General features: G+C 41.9%; 1 protein-coding gene across 6 annotated transcripts in view; it reads right to left on the reverse strand.

The window, feature by feature from the left end:
- Positions 1-20507, reverse strand: part of CHL1 (cell adhesion molecule L1 like) — a 434380-nt gene that overhangs the window by 88219 nt on the left and 325654 nt on the right. For all 6 annotated transcript variants that reach the window (XM_069206369.1, XM_069206371.1, XM_069206370.1 and 3 more), the window contains 3 exons: positions 13061-13185; positions 10834-10935; positions 6382-6579 (listed from right to left, as the gene is read on the reverse strand). In XM_069206369.1, coding sequence (XP_069062470.1) covers positions 6382-6579; positions 10834-10935; positions 13061-13185 — 425 coding nt within the window. The remainder of the gene's footprint in view (positions 1-6381; positions 6580-10833; positions 10936-13060; positions 13186-20507) is intronic.

The following is a 20507-nucleotide window of genomic DNA, read 5'->3' on the forward strand; positions in this document are numbered from 1 at the left end:
ATAATAAAATAATTTAAGCAATGTACAATTTATATACTATACAAATAGGGTCACCTCACAAAGTGCTAAAAACGCAGTGCAATGATTATGTGACCTCTTGATCTGAGACCTTTTAAAGTTGTATTGTAATTCTTGAAGCAATTCCATGAAGAAATATCACTTGGGGTAAGAAAAGAGACATGTTCTAATAAAACATAAAGCACCTCTACTATAAAACATGATAATATAACCTTCACTGTATCTTTAAAGGGAATACTGGGAGAAGCTTTTAATTGTATCAGTATTCCTTCATCTTGCGAAGCCTCTTTGTTGGAAAGTGGATTATTGGTAGGAGCAGGTAAGTACTCACACTTAGCAATAGGCCACTAACCCCTACTAGGTCCAGTTAGGGTCTCAATAAATTAATCCGAGCTCAACCCTTGGTAGATTGGCAACAAGCAGCTAGGCGTAATGTAGGAGACAGGTGTGTAAAACATTAAAAAATAATAAAACAGTAAATAAGAAAAACAAAAAACACAATAAAAATCCAACTTCAATTTATTACAATAGATTATATGTCTATCTTTAAAATGACACTAAAACAACAACAATCCAATAAAGGGAACCGGAGATATGAATTTGTAAAGATTAAGGCCCTCATTACAACCCACCAAGGTTGAACTGCCGGGCGGCCGCCAATGCGGCTGCACTCCCGCGGGGTCTATTATGAGATCCCCGCTAGCCCAGCGGTGATCTCGGCCGCAACACGGGAGCCGGCTCCAAATGGAGCCGGCGGTATTGCGACTGTGCGACGGGTGCAGTTGCACTCGTCGCGCTTTTCACTGCATAGCAGACAGTGAAAAGCTCCATGGAGCCGTGGCAGGGGCCCCATGCACTGCCCATGCCAGTGGCATGGGCAGTGCATGGGGCCCCATGACTCCCCTTTCTGCCAGCCTTTTCATGGCAGTTCTTACCGCCATGAAAAGGCTGGCGGGAGGGGGACTCGTAATCCCCTGGGCAGCGATTTAAACTGCCGGGACCAATGTGGTGGGAAACCGCCAGTCCCGGCGGTGCGACCGCGGCAGTTCCCCTGGAAGCACCACCAGACTGTTGGCGGTGCTTCCTCCAAAACAGCCCTGGCGGTAGAAGACCACCAGGGTTGTAATGATCCCCTAAATGTTTTTTAGTGCATAGAAATTAAAAGCACCAATCTGGACATCTGGTCACACCCGACCGGGGCAAAGTCAAAATTTGAGGCCAACCGTGATGAAGCACTTCTCACGGTTAAAGTTTTACCTTCGGACTTAGTGTCTTTCTTAAACATTTTCTTCATCAAGACAAAGTAACAAGTAGAATCTGACCTCCCTGGAGCCCTCTTCGGATACGCATCGCAGGAGACCTCGATCAAGGATTCTACGTTCTGACTTAGATGATTTTTTCATGATAGAAATCTTCATCTGGGATGAACTTGAAATCAAAGTCAACCTCCCTAGAGCTCTCTTCGGTTGCGCTTTGCGGGAAACCTCTGTCAATTTTTTACGTTCAGTATTAGAAAATTATTTGGAGCTTTTTTTTCTCCAACATCAGAAGACCCTCCACAGCAAGCCGATTTTCGAGTCGATGTTGTTGGATTGCCTTTTCACAAGCACCCAGTGAAATCCTGGAAGTCTGGGGCTTTGGAGCGTTTCAGCAAGACGCACCTAGAAGTCAGGCCGAGTCACGGTCGATGTAAGCTGGCGTGACTCGTGACGTTGGGTCGGTACACTTATGGAGCTTTTTCCTAAAGTTGCACCAAACTTCTCCAAACTTCTGGATTTTCTTCCAGAGGGTCTTTGAAGGTCCTTTAGGAGTTCACTACTCACCCCAAGGTTCCTGAAGCTCTGAGTTGATCTTTGAGGGTTAGGACTCCAACTCCCAAAATGCACCTGGCTCAAATCCAAAAATGACCACTGGTCTCTTGTCAGCTTGTTAGTTTCTTCAGAGTTTGATACAGGGGACTCTGGTCAGCTATTTTATACTTGTAGCAACCAGTGAGTTCCTTCTTGGAGTAGTCGAACACAGGCAAAGTCCTTTTAGTGGTGAAGCCCAAGTGTGCAGCTGGTGCAGTCCTTCAGAGTGCAGTATCCAGGTGCAGGTCAGGGGTCCAGCAGGGCAGTTCTTCTTTTTCTTGTCCTGTTCCTTGTAGGGATCTGAGGTGGGGTGCAGCTCTACAAATTTATCCTTGCTCCTGAGGTGGAAAGCAGCGGGGGCCTCTGTCCAATCACATGCAGGCCACCACCTTCTTGACTGACCACTTCCTGGGAAGTGTGTTTAAAATCAATCCTAGAGATCAACATTCCTCTAAAATCAAAGATGGCAAAAATGAAATCTTAGAGTTTGAGTCTGGATGAGCCCATCCACTGGTGTGGCTAAGTTTCCCTTAATACACCCCTTACTTAATCTTATCTTAATCTTATCAGGGGCACCTAGTTGTCTGGGGCTGCAGGAAATGGGAGAGGTACAGTGGCTGTCCCAAATGTCCTTCCCTCCTTTGAACTCCCCCTGTTCTACCATCTGCTGAGGCAGATTACCTCCCACCAGATGTTTCCTTTGTTTCAGCCCAGGCCACTTCACACCTCATCAAGGCACCCAGGCTCAGGCAAACAGAGGCTTACCAATCAGAGAAAGGCACTACAGGGCTGAAGTTGGTAACTTTTAGCAAGAGTCCAAAACTCTTTCTATGTACAAGTTATATTAAGTTCAACAGTGGCAAATTGTTGGATTTATTATAACTTTTTATTTGAGACTAAACATGCCATATTTAGCTCCTTCCCATGGAAAATAAGACTTAATTATTTTGATATAAAGTCTCTTCATATTAGCCTGTGGAGCCTACTCACTACAATGGGGAAAACCAAATGTAGCTATTTTCCCTCACCCGGACTTATAAAACATCTTTTATAATGTCCCTTGTAGTTACACTGCATCCAACCCTGCTGGCACCTAGGGTACACCTTAGGGGTGACATATATGTACAAATGAGGTAGTTTAGGACTTTGAAAATACTTTTAATTCCAAAGTCGAATTTAGGGTTAGTTTTAACTTAAAAACAGCCAGCGAGGCTGTCCTGCCTTTAAAATGACACTGTGCACCACAGCAGTCTACCTACGGGTGTACTACCTATGCTGGGGCCGCTAAATCTACAAGCCCAACTATATTCTAGGTGTGGGTCATACAGTCAATTATAATTAGCCTAATTTGCATAATCATTTTTTTCAGAGCACTGGCCTGGGACTGTATAGCAATGCAGATGGCACCATCGAAGTCAGAAAAACACCAACATAAGTGAAATATGGGGGCAAAAAAATTAGGGGGCTTCTGCAATCAGCCTAGTTTTACCACACTCTTCAATACACTGGTGATGAGGATGAAGTATTTTGTGTGTGTGTTAGTAGCCATGGAGTATCTGACCAACCAGTTACGTCTTTTAATACCTTAACTAAGGCTGGGTCAAAATGAGGGTGCACACTAACTGATAATGGTACTTTGTGACTGTCATGATTGGATTTTGACCTAGTTGTTGTTGCTGACTGCACTTACTATTGTTGAGTGAATTGTAAGGTTTCGGTGCATGAGCCAGTGGCCTTGGATGGAGTCTATACCTGTTAACTTTGCTGGATCTGCAACTGGGAGTCCTGATGATTTTTCTGGACCATGAATTAGCATTATTTAGATAGTTTGTAAACTAGTGCCATTGGTGCATGTAGTTTGAAAATTGAAGGCAAGGTTGCCTTTCTGCTCGTTGCTCAGCTCTCCCAGTCACTAAAATAGGCATTGATTCCTGACTGGGCTAGTGCAAGAGGACTGCTTACTCTGTATGGGAGGCTACTCGTTTAATTCCTTACTTTGTCATTGATGCAGCTTTTCATGTTGTTTTGTGTACTTTATTGTGTTTTTCTGACTGACTTAGTCTGTCAACACTGACTATAGTGCAGAGTCCTATGGGCCTGATACAGACTTGATTGACACAGGGACCCACTTTTCAAACGGAGTACCCTATTGGCCAAACTCTCGGTCTACCACCCTATTTAGGGACGGGTGGACCATCAGATTTCTATCTGCAGAGTCCCATTTGGCTCTGATAATGAAAGGATTACCCTGACGGCCTCATGGAGTGCTGGCCAAAGGAGTAAGGGGTGTACACTTAACTTTTGTACTTTAAAGTGGTTCATCGGATGGCACAGAGATTTGATGGGCAGTGGTCTGCCAGGATGGCAAACTGCAGCCCACAAAACTCTTCTACCCCAGAATAACCATGAGTAATGTGAAGGAAATACATGGATATCAAGATATTTAGCATTGCTCACCATTTAGAGAAAAATCTGCAGTAATCAAACAAGTTTTGCTAATGCAGAATCAGGAAGTGATGGAATACAACTTTGTGAGGACCGTCTGATGGGATAGGTTATGCAAGAATTACGTGTTAGATGTCTACCGGAATGTTAAGAAATTATGCTGGTCTTCATATCATTGGTGTGGTGAAACGGCATTTATTTTACACACAATTATCCACAAGGAAGATCATGTGTTATATGGAAGCAAAGCGTAGTTGGGTTGTCGTTTGGGAGTTTGGGTAGTTCACAAATTAATTATTATGGCACCAGCTATAACAACAGTAGATGCATAAGAAATGGGCACCTGTAAATTGTGCAAAGCCGCTGAAACTGAGCAATGTTTAAATTATATTGCAGACTATGTGAGGACCCTAATTGTGATATGGGACATGGAAGGAGGTGCTATGGTTTTAAAGGATTGGGAAAACAAACAAAAAACAGGACGTTTACAGAGATTGAGGCAAACAGGACAGTGGTGACTTGTATTAGAAGTGCCGTTATTATGGCAATGTTGGACATATTGGCTATTGGTCCGAAGTGTGTGCTGAAGGATGTTATTTACCACAAATACGGGAAGAAAGGATGTCACTCCCGTGTTTACAAGAATAAGGACAGGTGACCAAATAAACTGTCAGACAGCATGTAAAATGTGGCTTCACAAGTTCAAAAATCAAAAGTGACACATTGACATGTGGATATAGGCATGCAAATACTGAAAGTGACAATCAATTCTGGTTCGCCGATTACCCATTTTTCACAAGGCAGTTTCTAGTGTTACGTGGAGGAACTGACTAAATGTAATCTGTCTTGGAGCCAGTGGGTTTAATCCAAAAAAGTATGAGGCATGATTCAGTAGGAAACTGCCGTCGTAGACAGATACAACCAAATAAGCCTGTAAAGTATTTAAAATGCACAGTCATAGTATGATTTAGGCAGGGAGAGTTTAGCCAATCACTTCCTTGAGGCATTTATTGCATGATCAGGGAAGAGAAAGGGCTCAGGCCATGTAACTTGAGTTTGTCTAGTGAGTTGTTTGGAGTAACAGTAGACGCGAAAGCAGCATTCCTCTACAGGACAATTGAGATCTTCCTAACCTGCCAATTAGGGTGGTTTAAAACTTTAATTGCCCGGCCAAATTCTTATAGGGCCTCTTTTTCCATTTGTATTTGCCGGCACAGTTGTTGTTTTTCTCTCCTTATTCAGCACCCTCCTCATGCAAAACGGTTCCTTCCACTTTCCTGCCCACTTGAGTTATCTCTGTCTCCATTTCTCTCCACAGCATCGATTACTTTTATTCTATACCCTCCGGTCTAGTCTATTTCCTTTCAAGCCCCTGTTACTTCAAATTAAGGTCCATATTTATACTTTTTTAGTGCCGCATTTGCATCGTTTTATGGCACAAAATCGGCGCAAACTTCCAAAATACAATTGTATTTTGGAAGTTTGCGCTGCTTTTGCTTCAAAAAATTACGCAAATGCAGCACTAATGAAAAAAGTATAGATATGGGCCTAAGGCACATTTCAATGCCACATGCATGCGTAATTCCTGCTTTACTTATACCTGACGTCTCCTATAATTTTTCTCTCATCTATCTGCCAAATTGTGTTCTACTAAATCTCGTAAGTTTTGAAACTGCATCTGCTATTATGAACTTGATACAAACGAGTGGAGTGATTGATGTACACAAGTGCACACACATCAGTTATGTTATAATTGGAATTTTAAAATACCATGATCTTCCCTTGAACATATCATCAGAGTATATTAACTTGTATCAGACCGTGGCTACATACCACTGAATATTTTCTTTCATCTTTAATCTCTGCTTTGCTTATCCTGTCAACATGGGTGTAGTTGTTATACACAATGTTCTTCTACATGAAAATGACACCCCCTCTGAGATCAGGCTTGGTGGCCAAATACAGTTATTCCTGGGAGGGGAACCTGAAAGTCTTTAATGTGAAGCCCTACTCGCCCTCACGACACAGGTGTGTGTCCTAATGAAGGAAATGCAATATGGTACCAAACCTGCAGGAGGAGTATCATAACGTTCTGAGGATTTGGTGTGTTGACTTCGCCCGACTGAGTTGACGGCTGTGACGCGGAATTGATATTTGAGTGCTGGTGTTAAAGACAGTTCTGCTGACGTCTCGTTTCCTCGAACCCTGGCCATGACCTGCCATGTTCCAGCTTCCCATTTGCTCTCTTCAAATTCAACAAGAAACTCTGCAAGACACAATGTTTGATAATACCAATTTAGGTTCCTGAAAAAGTGACCCTATCGGAATGTTCTTAACAAAGAGAACAATTAAAATGCAAACTGTTCTTGACTGAAAGAAATGTAAAACAACCCATAGATATTTCAGGCTAACGTAAATTATGTTCAAAAGTCATATTTTATCACTACACAGTTATGTTTAATATGTACAAAGGATGAAAACGAATGCAAAGTAAAGGGCAAATTCAATCAATACTCAACAGCATAGAGTGCATTTCATACAAAATATGGGTCCACTAAGTGCCCCAATATACATGTCTGAACAGTCTTGAAAAAGGCTCTTAAATAGTGGAAGACAATTAGTAGTTTGGGAATGTGGGTGGATCATCAGCAAACAGATTTTAGCTAACATTGAGAAAAGTCATCAGCATGAATACTGATTATGAGTGAATGATAAAAAAACGATTCCTTTTAGGTTGTTTTTAGACCTGACATGACTTAGGGTGGTCACCCCTAACTTTTTGCCTGCCTCCCTCCACTTTTTGGACTCTGTTTTTGCTGGCTTTTAGACTCTGCACACTTTACCACTGCTAACCAGTGCTAAAGTGCATATGCTCTCTCCCTTTAAACATGGTAACTTTGGATCATACCCAATTGGACTATGTAATATACTTATAAGTCCCTAGTAATGTGCACTGTATGTGCCTAGGGCCTGTAGATTAAATGCTACTAGTGGGCCTGCAGCACTGGTTGTGCCACCCACTCAAGTAGCCCCTTTACCTTGTCCCAGGCCTGCCATTGCAAGGCCTGGGTGTGCAGTTTCACTGCCAATTCGACTTGGCATTTAAAAGTACTTGCCAAGCCTAAAGCTCCCCTTTTTCTACATATAAGTCACCTCTAATGTGTGCCCTAGGTATCCCCTAGAGCAGGGTGCTGTGTGGGTAAAAGGCAGGACATGTACCTGTGTAGTTTACATGTCCTGGTAGTGTAAAACTCCTAAATTCGTTTTTACACTACTGTGAGGCCTGCTCCCTTCATAGGCTAACATTGGGGCTGCCCTCATACATTGTTGAAGTGGTAGCTGCTGATCTGAAGGGAGTAGGAAGGTCATATTTAGTATGGCCAGAATGGTAATACAAAATCATACTGACTGGTGAAGTTGGATTTAATATTACAATTTTAGAAATGCCACTTTTAGAAAGTGAGCATTTCTCTGCACTTAAATCTTTCTGTGACTTACAATCCACGTCTGGCTAGGTTTAGTTGACAGCTCCTTGTGCATTCACTCAGGCACACCCCAAACACAGGGTACTCAGCCTCACTTGCATACATCTGCATTTTGAATGGGTCTTCCTGGGCTGGGAGGGTGGAGGGCCTGCTCTGACACTAGAACTCTTGTCTGGCTGTAAAAGTGCTCTCCAAGGGCTTGGATAGAGCTTGCCTCCTGTTTCCTGAAGTCTCAGGACCAAAAATACTTCTTTCTTTCTTTCAACTGGATGCCGTGTGTGCCGAAAAATTCAACGCACAGCTTGTTCCGCGGTGAGAAATTCACGACGGTGCGACCGGAACTTCGATGCACGGGCTCGCCTGGACAACGCCGCCCGACTTCCAGAGAGGAAATCGACGCAACGTCTGCGTGAGGAAGAAAATTCCACGCACAGCCCCCCGGAATGACATGCAGCTGGTTAACAAGTCTAGGATTCCACGCACAGACCCTGGGACATATGGTAATCCCGCGACCCACAGAAGGAGTCGGCCCGCGTGCCGGAAAACTACGCACGTCTCCCCACGTGAAAAATAACGACGCAAGTCCGTGTGTGAAGGAGCGAAACCGACGCACACACCATTTTTCCACTCATCTCCTCCTCTGCGGCCCTCTGCAGCCCTCTGCGGAGATTTTCCACTCCAACCCAGGTACTTTGTGCTTTAAAGAGACTTTGTTTGCTTTTTAAAGACTTAAGACACTTTATATCACCTTTCAGTGATATCTCTACAAATTCTTATTGCAACTTTTATTGTGTTGATCTACAAATATCCAGATAAATATTAAATATTTTTCTAAACACTGTGTGGTGTATTTTTTTGGTGCTATATTGTGTTATTGTATGATTTATTGCACAAATACTTTACACATTGCCTTCTAAGTTAAGCCAGACTGCTCGTGCCAAGCTACCAGAGGGTGGGCACAGGATCATTTGGATTGTGTGTGACTTACCCTGACTAGAGTGAGGGTTCTTGCTTGGACAGAGGGTAACCTGACTGCCAACCAAATACCCCATTTCTAACAGTTGTGTTTTGATCTCAAACATCAGTTTGAAGGGTTCATGTGTTTTTAGATGAGTTAGCTCCTTCACATTAATGGCAGCCTCCTCCACCTCTTTGTGCACCCTTCACTATTTTCCTATTTTTTTCTGTAGGTTACTGCACCTCCAAATACTTTACTCAGTGGCCCAGTCCTCCTGCCTTCAAAATGACCTGTGGCAAGAATAATGGGGAAGGAGAAGCACCAAGTGAAACAACCAGGTACAGGGTCGAAAGTAGAGGCCTGGGGCACAGAGAACACAGCCTCCTGCACAATGCACCACCACCAGCAGCGCATGGTACTCTGCTTGTTGTAACCCTGGAGATTGCTATCTCTGCCATCTTACAGCCTTCCATCACTGGTATTTGCACCTCCTAATTCCAGGAATCTTGTAGTGATGAATTCCATCTTCAGTCATCTTAATATATTATCAATTGTGCATATATTTCCCAGTTAAAATATTGGTTGTGAGACAGTCCCTTGAATCAAACGTAATAATGAAAAAGAACATCCATATGATTTGCACCAGTGTAATCTGGCTAATAATTATTTTGAAGGAAACAAATTTCATCTGAAGTATTTTTAAATATATCGTAACTTTTTAAAATGTATGTCACCGACACCCAGGAATAGTAACTTGCTTTCATGATAGGAAGGATATTTTGGTTCTCACATGCTTCTGTTAGTGTGGACCAGAACTGAGTTGGATCATCTACCAAAGCATCAGGTGTGGTGGATCCTGGAAGTTTATGTACGACAAAATTGGAATGCTGCACAGTTGACCTATGCAGCAGCCACACTAAAGGATCACAAGTCAACTTATAGTGTGATTAATAATGTCCACAATTCTTAACCCTCCAAGACATGAATAACTACGTGGGCCAACCATAACTTCCCACTGACTCACAAGTTATTCGCTAAAATAGAACTACAGAATTTTCAACAATTAGTATTCAGTCACATAATTTCAGGTAACACAAATTACCTTTGACCTTCTGATAGGAACAAATTAGTCCAATTCTGTTATTCTGATAGCTGATAGCTTCATTGATTCACTGATATTGAACTCGATGGATGCATGCGTGTGGGGGAGAATATTGTGTTGACTACAATTAAAACTGATGCTTCAATCTACTTACAAGGACCTGGGTAAAATACTAGTTTATGTTTGTTGTATCATTTAACAATGATTACATATCTTAGTAAAAGACCTTTGATTGTTCATAAAAAACAACCTACAAAATTAATTAGAAAGGATTTAAAAACCAAATGAAGTATTTTCCATTTCAATTGTATCTTTCTGCATGTCAAATCAGTGTACCCTTTTAAATGACACATTTCCACCTGCTGACACAGTCAGTATGTATAGTGCTTGTCAGCTCTCCTGACAAGTCCCCTTCTGAATTGTGCTTGTGAGCCAATATATAATATACTTTTATTACCACTGGTTGCTGTAATTGCCATATATCTGTGACAGTCCCTCTATGAGTCTTATGCCATTCTTATTCTTTGTATCTCAGAGACCTTTTTTACATGTGTGGTGATACTTAATTCTGTCACATAAAAACATCTTGATTGGCTACATTTGTGATTCCAATATTAATTTAGGTCTACAGGTCGCTAAAGGAATTGTCCTTTTGAAAAGAAACATTCAGGCTAGAATTAATTGGCGCTCAAAACGTAGGCACATCTGCTAATTGCTAGTCTCCATCGAGGGCTTAGAATTAGAGGACAAACCTTAAATGATCCTTTTCAGCACCAACCCACATCTTTTGTGGGGTTTACACTATCTGTGCAATGTTAACAGATCTCAGAAAAACGAATAGCTGTGATTTGCAATATCTTTAAATACTGTTGGAGTTGAATAGACTACTAGCAAATCACAGGCCTTAGTAGGATGTAGCATTGTACGTGTAGATGCGTGCCACAAGTTCCATTATGTTCTACAAAAATACCTCACCTTTTGTTGGGCTGTTGTGGCTGTTTCCTGCTTTCCACGAGAGACGAACACTTCGATTCTGCTTCTCTGAGAGGTGAAGATTACTTGGTGGATCTGGTACATCTGCAAAAAAGAAATGAAGATCTGTGAAATAAAGTATGACAAGTCCCTGTATGTCTTTTGCTCAACATGAGTGCAAAGAAATGCATGACAAATTGGAGAATGTGTGGTCTTATACCCCTAGGTTAATTCATGAACTGACTTATCATAAGCCATTATATCACTGCTGATGTAAAGAATCCTCTTACAGATATGCTCCTCCACTAATTTTACCTGTTCATGACCAAGAGAAATAAAGAAGCCCCAGGCATCGATACTGCCTACATCCAGAATGGCTAGTTCTCCAGTTTTTATCTTAGATTATAACAATGAAGTAATACCAACTTCTTTCAAATGGCTTATTGAAAAGAGGAAATGACAAATTGCTTCCCAGTAAAAACGCTCATTGGGATACGGACAAAAATATTAATGCAGGCAAAGTCTTCCATTGGTAGTAGGCAGTTTCTGTCCATTGTTCAAAATAGCAAATAAAGCCAGAAGATTTGTAAAATAAATAAATAAATGAAAAAAAGGTTATTATCTTGGGAAGATGTGAGTCCTAGCCAAGTAATAAGTCCCAAAATCATGTAAGGTCAAACACATAGTTCAATAATTCAAACCTGTGCTGAATGCCAGGTAGTTATGGTACAGAGTCGACTGGCCTAAATTAGGAAAATGATTGAAGTGCTTAGGAACACTAGAACAGCCAATAAAAGTCAAAACGCCATGCCAAAAAAAGCCTTTCACAAAATGCTAACATTTAAAAAAAAACACCAGTAAGAAAAATAACACAAAATTAATATAATCCAATCAGAGGACACCAGCTATGAATTCTCCTTGAATGAATTTTCACCTATAACTATGGGTGGGACTTAAAATGATATCTGCAGCTCTCTGGATCCAGAAAGATCTCTCATCAAACAACCTGCTTTTGCTGAGCATGCTGAGGGTTTGCAAGATATACTTTTGCTCTAGAAATGCTGATAAAGAGAAGAGCCATTAGCAGACAGTCTCTCAGACTGCAGTATGCTTATCCCAACGTTGCTCCAGCACCGAAGGGCACCATCTGTTTGCAATGACCCAGTATGATGTGTGCACCCTTTGAGTATTGCCACGTGCCTTGGCCTTGCCAATGCAGCTTTTCTCGCATCACCGATGTAGCCCCTAATTACTTGCATGTGTATAGAGCACTAGACACTTTTTAATTGCAGCCACTCGAAAACAAAAGTGCCCCTGCCATCATAAGCCAATACTTCGTTGCACTGTGGACGCTTGCAGTTTTGTATGAAACGCTGTAACGTTCTCCCGAGGAAAGGAGCAAAGCAGAGGTTTGTTTTCCGATATCTCTTCAATTAACATTTCATGTTTTTTTTAAGTGAAACTATCCATGGACGAGTAAAAAACAACATTGGCAATTTTATTGCTATTATTACATTAATTAAACTATAAGCGTAATACACCACATTACAATATAGAAAGCACGTGACAAAACAGAACATGTATTAAACATATCGAGATACAGTAATTTGAATATCAGAAAAGAGCTCACGACACTGAAACTAATGTTAGTGAAAAGTAAGGACTCTGTATCCCATTATTATAGTCATTGCAGTAGGACCACTAATAGAACCCCCAAGTCAAAACCATTTTGTAGCTATATACATTACTCATGGCTTGCACGTGGAATTCAGGTGTAAACCATTAGTATTGCAAGAGTAAGCATACACGCTCACAGCAAAATCTTCGGGAGTCAGCCTCTGATTATTACATTTACGGTCTGCCACGGTGCTGCAGCAAGTGTCATTTCCCTTTTTTATTAAAATCTCTCGAATGATAAGAACCTTTTCAGACTCTCTCATCCTTTCACCTTCAAAAGCAAAGGCACAATTTATCTCCGAAAATGTATTCCTGTGCCCCTTTTAAACTAGAACATCGTAACAACTGTGCCAGGCATGCATCAAGCGTGTACTTACATCTTTGCATTAGCGAGTGCTGGGATGTCACCTTCGTGATTACCACAGGACAACTATAAATTGGGTTATGGGGCTTCTCAAGTTTTGAACACTGCAGATGATTCTAGTCTTTGTGAAAGTAGGACAGAAAAGAACTGAGGCAACATTTGCATAAACCGAGTGAAGGTAGTGCTTACCAATGACGACCAAGCGGGTTTCTGCTGTGTTGCTGTCTAGGGCCGTGCTAGCGATGCAGGAGTACACGCCTTGATCCTCTAATGCCACACTACGAATAGTCAGGGTATCCGATTCCACGATGATTCTGAGGGGACACAGCATAGAATGAATAGTTGAATGAAATATGGGGTACTAGCCAAACCCTAAACCTTATTATCTTGCATTGTGTTTTATGGAATCCCACATATTTGTTTTCCTCATTCCATCTTTGCATAGGCAGTTTCTGTTTTATTATGTCAAATTTTACGAAATGTGGCACTTGCTTCCGCAATCAAAATGACTCATTTTGACAATGTTTGCTTCTTCCAATCTCCCTGTTAAAATTCCAACATTTCCAAAATAATAGCTGCAGAAGGACACGTAGAGATGATCTAGGAATTTAGGGCCACTGGAACCAAGCTATACTTGGCTGAAGAGCGCTGTTTGTGCTCCGGTTCAGGCAGGACCTAGCATGGCAGTCTGAGCGTCCCATGAGGAACAGGATCAAGACTGATTTGCATATGGTAGGTCCAAACTGAGGTGGCATGGTGGGTGAAAAATGATGGACTGGGATGGGGCCAGTGGCTGAGATTAATTTAAGCATTCTATCTATCATCCTGTATTTCTGTGTGAAAAAGAAAGGGCAGGAAAAAGCCATATTTAACATTAAACAGCACATTCCTGTCCTTTTCTTGCACTGGCAACCTTTTGGCTGCCTAGCACCAATGCAGTCAACCTTGCACCCTGGTGCTAGAGTGCATACATTGCAAGCTGGTTTGTTTTTGAGCAAGAAGGAGGCACCTTCCTGTACAAAAGCAATCATCAGAGGCATTTTCCTCTTCATAAGTTCAGAATGCAGCACACTTACAATGAGGAAGCAATGGGGAGAAATAAATATATTTCTCCTTGTTGCACCTCCTCTGGGAAGAAGTAGCATTTTAATGCATTCCCGGGTTTACCAATGTTGGTAAATCTGGCAATGCACCAAAAGTCATGGGTGGATGTGTGGGAACACCGACACTCCACCCTTGGAATGCCTTTCTGGGGCAGAGTAACACAAGGCTGTGATTTGCACTGCCTTGCATCATTCTAGATTTATCAAGCCTTGCAGGGCTAGGCAAGGTGGCCCTGCGTTTATTTAATAAGTCACACTTAAGTTCTTCGTCACCCTTGCACCCCCTTTCGTGGTGCAAGGGTGATGCAAACCCCTTGATAAATATGCCCCTTGGTGCCTTTTTATGGTACCTTCAATGGCCGATCTCATAAGCATGCAGCTTGGGTCTTCCTACAATTCTAAGAGTATTGCCTAATAGAAGGGCATATCTTACCACTCAAACTTCACTTAGGAGCATGTGCATTTATTTTCTTTCAAAGAATAGGGTCTTCCTTTGAATGAAACAGCTCTCACATTCCCATAGGAAAGTTGAGATAAAGCGGGCTCCAGAAACTAGGGAGAGGATCATTGTGAATGGGAATATGGCGGTACTGCTCTTTCAGACAACAAAGATTATGGGTAGGCGCAGGAGAAGACACCAACAATCACAAGACAGGTATCACTCCAGTTTCAAGTCATGGGTCCGATGAGGTGTCTTAGAGGTATCCCTTTTAGTACCATAGTGGAGGCACTGATGCGCAGAATCAGAAAGTATCGTTTTCATTAAGGAATTGACAGGAAGCTTCACTCCTCTTCCATGACCATCAGGACTCAGATAATACTCTATAACCCATCCCCTCTTGACAGCCGACTGGCTATGGCCGGGGGCAGAATGGCCTTATATATGTCACAGTTTTGCATGCTATTGATAAAGTTATCAAAAGATAGAAGGACATGAGTTCCTGGTGGGTTGAAATATGTCCCATTTTATTATACGATCTTCAAAATATGCTGTTTCTATGGTAACTTGTTTCACAACAGTTCAAATAACAGTTATGATATATTTCAACACAACTCAATTTATCAAATTCGTGAAGAAGAAATTTGTGGTATTCGACCACGTGACACAATGATTGCACAGACCTTTTGTTCTTTATATGTTTATTCTATGTATCACACATCAACTCAAGCCTTGCTCCACTGATACCATGTGTCAACTTTCACAGCCACTCACCACATATGACAATGTCGTGAAGTGCAACACAAATCTAGGTCTAGTTCAACAAACATGGCAGCAATTATGCACTGCCAGGTTCTAGAGATTTAATAAAGTGGAGTCTGTGGTGCCAGTAAAGATTCAGGCCCATATTTAGACTTTTTTAGTGCCGCGTTTGTGCCACTTTTTGACGCAAAAACAGCGAAACTTACAAAATACAATGGTATTTTGCAAGTTTGCACCGCTTTTGCGTCAAAAAATGATGCAAATGCGGCACTAAAAAGTATAAATATGGGCCTCAGTGTTTACAAATACTTCCCAAGCCTTACTGGAAGAGATGATTGTCTTGCTATCAGTTTTTATTTATACACCGACACATAGACCCTTCATTATAGCTCCACTGGATCTGGGAAAATATCAATAAATTGGATTGGAAGAAATATCTTTCAGTGATTGATCATATCTGATACATTGAATCAGTGCTTAATTTGAGCTGGTATTTACAGGTGGGGCATCAGCACTAATTTGTGGGGATCGGCACTTAATTCTCCATATCAGATATTTCCAGAGACCAACAGAGGGGAAAACAAAACGAAAAGACAGCGGAAAAGAAATGAGAGAATCCGTCACCAAGAGAGAAAGCAGAAACATGTAAGAGTGAGAAAACGAGCCAGAGACTGCCTGGTAATGACTTAAGGAGGCGTGAGGTGGATTTAGGAATGCTCACCATTGCTATTTGCGCTCTGACATTTTATAACACCAGCCACTTGTGCCTGGGAAGCGCTTTAGGCACCTGCACTTATTATTTCACAAATAAAGCACTGCATTGAACGCATATTAGTGTCCCTAAATTACAAAGTAAAAAAAAAAAAAAAAAACGCTTTTCTTTTTATGTGATGTTTAACTCCGAAAAGAATACGCTGGGGCATGGACAATCATGCATTTCTGTTTGACTTCACATATTTGTATTTTTCGTGAGTGAATGTTTACCAGATTTTATTTTGGATTTTGACATATTTGTCCACATAATACGAGTTACGAAAGGTGATGTGGCAATACTTGCATTTAATAAATTACATTTAATATGGTTTCTCGCGTTATGCTAGATTCTAAATGTATTGGAACGCATATTGCTGGCTCTCCATGATTTTTCCTTTCTTTCGGTGTAAATAGGAACCCACTCTAAGGGTACCTTTCCCATCCTCTGTCCTTGGCTTGGTTATTCTAGAGTTTACCTAAGCAAAACTCTAAGGAATTGGTATTAGGTTTAAGTTTTCTTTTAAACATTTTGGGCTGGCGTTGTCATTAGGGAGGACTGTATTTTTATCTATAGAACTTTGTGTAAAAATATGATAGTAGCCAAACTTCATTTTCAAAATACATATCTATATATACAAAAATGATATTCCATTGTTGCTAAATATGGACGTACAGCTTACTTTGATAAGACAGTAGCTAAGGTTCTGAAGACATTATTTTAATAACAGCTTGAACTGCAGCGTCTTGGCGGATATTAATATATATTTGATTTCGAAAACAAGCATTTGTAAAACCGAAAGGTCTGGCGTTGGCTGACAGCACTTTAGATTTGCTACTGCTTCTTTTGTCATGATTTTTGTAAAACATTGTTTTAGGAGCTACCAGGCCCTCCCAGTGATAAAACAAGCAATGGCAACAGCACTAGGTCTAGCACGGCCAATCCTTTAGTTTTGTCAAACCTTCTTTTGTTTTGTGATGTTTTATCTTTTGCAAAACGTTATAGTCAGTGTAGCTGCTGGGTCCTACCCAGTAAAAAGAAACACTGGCTAAAAGAAAAACATATTTTTGTGGTATCAAGTAGCATACATTGCCATAGTAGTTACCAGCATTTAAGGGAACTACTTTGGGTGTGGATGCGTCTAGTGGAAGAGAAGAATGCAGTGAAATTAACAAATGGGTGAAGTGGGTTGAACCATTGCCCCATGTTGTATGCTATAGTGAGCAGAAGAAAAATGTAATAGTCACAATAACATACCAAAAGATGAAGAGGGTGGGATGGAATTCTCTATAATTAATTATATTATTATATTATATACATATATTTTAGTAAAATCAAAATATTTTGCTTAACCCCAGGCCTCAAAACATATTGGCTAAAAGCAAAACATTTTTTGAGTGAAGCATTGCCACAGTAGTCCTTGGAGCAGAAGGGAGCTACTTTGTGTGCAGATGTGTTCCTTATGAAAGAAGAATATCTTCACTCACAGTGAAGTTAACTGACGGCTAAGGTGGGCTTACCCACTTCCCCATACTGTATGCTTTAATGGGTTGAAGAGAAATGTGAATGACACAGCAACAGACCTATGAATGTAGAGGGCTGGCTAAAAGCTTCCATAAGAAAATATACTTCTACGTCACATGGCTGAATCTACATATAGAAAGGATTTAGAGCACAGATCAAAGCCAAAAAATACTTAGAGCACAGATCAAAGCCAAAGAATCCCCTTACTGAGCTTATTTAAATACACCTGCTGAGCTAACAGCCGCACACATTGCTATTGGGCTCACTAAGTACTGCTACATAAATAAAGAAAACTAGTACCTACAAAGCACAGGTAGCCTACTGGAGGTAATTGTTGTGCACAGAAACCTTTATAGTAAAACGTTCAAGAAACACTAGTTATACAATCAAAACAATACATTTCTTAACAAGGACAAACCGAAACGCTACATAAATGATATTATGTTCATGTGAAATAGATCAAGGCCATCAGTAAAAATGATTTAATGATTTGACACTTATGATACCAAATTAAGTTGTGTGGTATGTGTAAAAACAATGTATCAATTCCAGATATGTGAATCTTTGAATAGCAACAGAATAGATTTGCTTTAAAAATACACTTCTTCATTATGGAAGCACCCTTAATAAAACAAATGAAAATTATCCATGTGGGACGCTTCTCAGTAGTGTACATCCACCAATAACTAAATCAATAAGAACACACCACAGATTCACAAAACGCAGTAATAGTATTTCAGGAACCACGGACCGGGGTAGGTTGCCGCCTGACGACAGCAGCTCCAACAAACTTCATTAGCGCTGGGCCAATGGTCTTTGTGTTCCTATGAAGCTCGTTCTCTAATTTAGGACGGGCGACAGTTAGGAATTATCGGTTCTATATTTATGTAAGGGACTGTTACTTTTCCCAGGTATTCTCTGGTCTTCAGTAACTTGCACATTTTTTAAGGAAACATATGTGGCCCTTAGTAATTAGGAGATACACATAGTCATCTAGGTCCTGATGAAGCATCACTGGATCCGTATGGACAACCAGGATGTGAAACATGTTGACCCATGAGAGGGTAGGCTTTGGAAAATCCCCAGACTCCTCCCTCTGACATTTTTCTCTATAGAGTGATTGATCTTAATTTCTAAATTCACTCTTGTGACTATATTTTTTAACCTTGGCCCTGACCGTCCATCTGGTCTAATAAAACTATTGTCCCAGTGGCGGTTTTGAGAGTCAATTTTAACCACGCTTTCTTTTGATCTCCTCTGACACTTCTCTCACATTTGGGGTCACGGCACCACCATAAAAAAGATCTCTGGCAAAGAGCCCCCCCACCAGGGGTGGTGCCCGTCAGACATTGCAGTGCCGGTCTGACGAGGAGCAGTGCCTATGATGAAGCATGACATCCTATGGATGTGTGAGGCCTCTTGCTCCTAGAATTTAGGACCCCTACCACCAGTTTCCGTTCTTTATGGTTGGAACAGTGTATCACTTATATTCTAATCTTTGAATAGCAACAGAATAGATTCGCTTTAAAAATACACTTCTTCATTATGGAAGCACCCTTAATAAAACAAATGAAAATTATCCATGTGGGACGCTTCTCAGTAGTGTACATCCAACAATAACTATATCAATAAGGACACACCACAGATTCACAAAACGCAGTAATAGACAGTCTGTAATTTACACTTGTAACATTTTGCATATGAATTTCATATATTTCTTAATGTCTATCTGGAAACTTGGCCTGTTGATGATTCCTAGAATTACTTACACGTGCCTACATTTACACATGCGGAAATGTCAGGCTGAAAAACTATTGCACTGATAACATTGTTTTTGGTTTTTGAGGGAAATTATTTCCTCTTGTAGCAACTGTTAGAAATGGGGTCTTTGGTTGGCAGTCAGGTTACCCTCTGTCCAAGCAAGGACCCTCACTCTAGTCAGGGTAAGTCACACACAATCCAAATGATCCTGTGCCCACCCTCTGGTAGCTTGGCACTGAGCAGTCAGGCTTAACTTAGAAGGCAATGTGTAAAGTATCTGTGCAATAAATCATACAATAACACCATAAAGCACCACAGAAATACACCACAGAGTGTCTAGAAAAAATATTTGATATTTATCTGGATATTTGCAGGTCAAAAACGATCAAAGATGGAAAAAGAAAATGTAAAGATATCACTGAAAAGTGATATAAAGGCGGTCATTCTGACCTTGGCGGGCGGCGGAGGCCGCCCGCCAAAGTCCCGCCGTCAGGTTACCGTTCCGCGGTCGAAAGACCGCAGCGGTAATTCTGACTTTCCCGCTGGGCTGGCGGGCGGTCGCCTTCAGACCGCCCGCCAGCCCAGCGGGAAAGAGGCTTCCACGATGAAGCCGGCTCGGAATCGAGCCGGCGGAGTGGAAGCTGTGCGACGGGTGCAGTTGAAATACATGTAGACAGACAGTGAAATACATGTAGGGGCCCTCTTACGGGGGCCCCTGCAATGCCCATGCCAGTGGCATGGGCACTGCAGGGGCCCCCAGGGGCAGACAGTGAAATACATGTAGGGGCCCTCTTACGGGGGCCCCTGCAATGCCCATGCCAGTGGCATGGGCACTGCAGGGGCCCCCAGGGGCCCCGCGACCCCCCCTACCGCCATCCGGATCCCGGCGGTCGGACCGCCGGGATCTGGATGGCGGTAGGGGGGGTCGGAATCCCCGCGGCGGTGCAGCAAGCTGCGCCGCCGTGGAGGATTCAATGGGGCGGCGGTACACTGGCGGGAGCCCGCCAGTGGTGCCGGTCCGACCGCGGCTTTACCGCCGCGGTCGGAATCCCCATTGGAGCACCGCCGGCCTGTCGGCGGTGCTCCCGCGGTCCTCCGCCCTGGCGGTCTTTGACCGCCAGGGTCAGAATGACCCCCAAAGTGTCTTAAGTCTTTAAAAAAAAAAAAAAAAGTCTCTTTCAAGCACAAAGTACCTGGTTTGAGTGAAAAATCTCTGCAAAGGGCCGTAGAGGAGGAGATGCGTGGAAAATGGTGTGTGCGTCGGTTTTGCCCCTTCACACACAGACTTGCGTCATT

The sequence above is a fragment of the Pleurodeles waltl genome, chromosome 9 (genome assembly GCF_031143425.1).
Source record: "Pleurodeles waltl isolate 20211129_DDA chromosome 9, aPleWal1.hap1.20221129, whole genome shotgun sequence".
Classification (NCBI taxonomy): Eukaryota; Metazoa; Chordata; class Amphibia; order Caudata; family Salamandridae; genus Pleurodeles; species Pleurodeles waltl.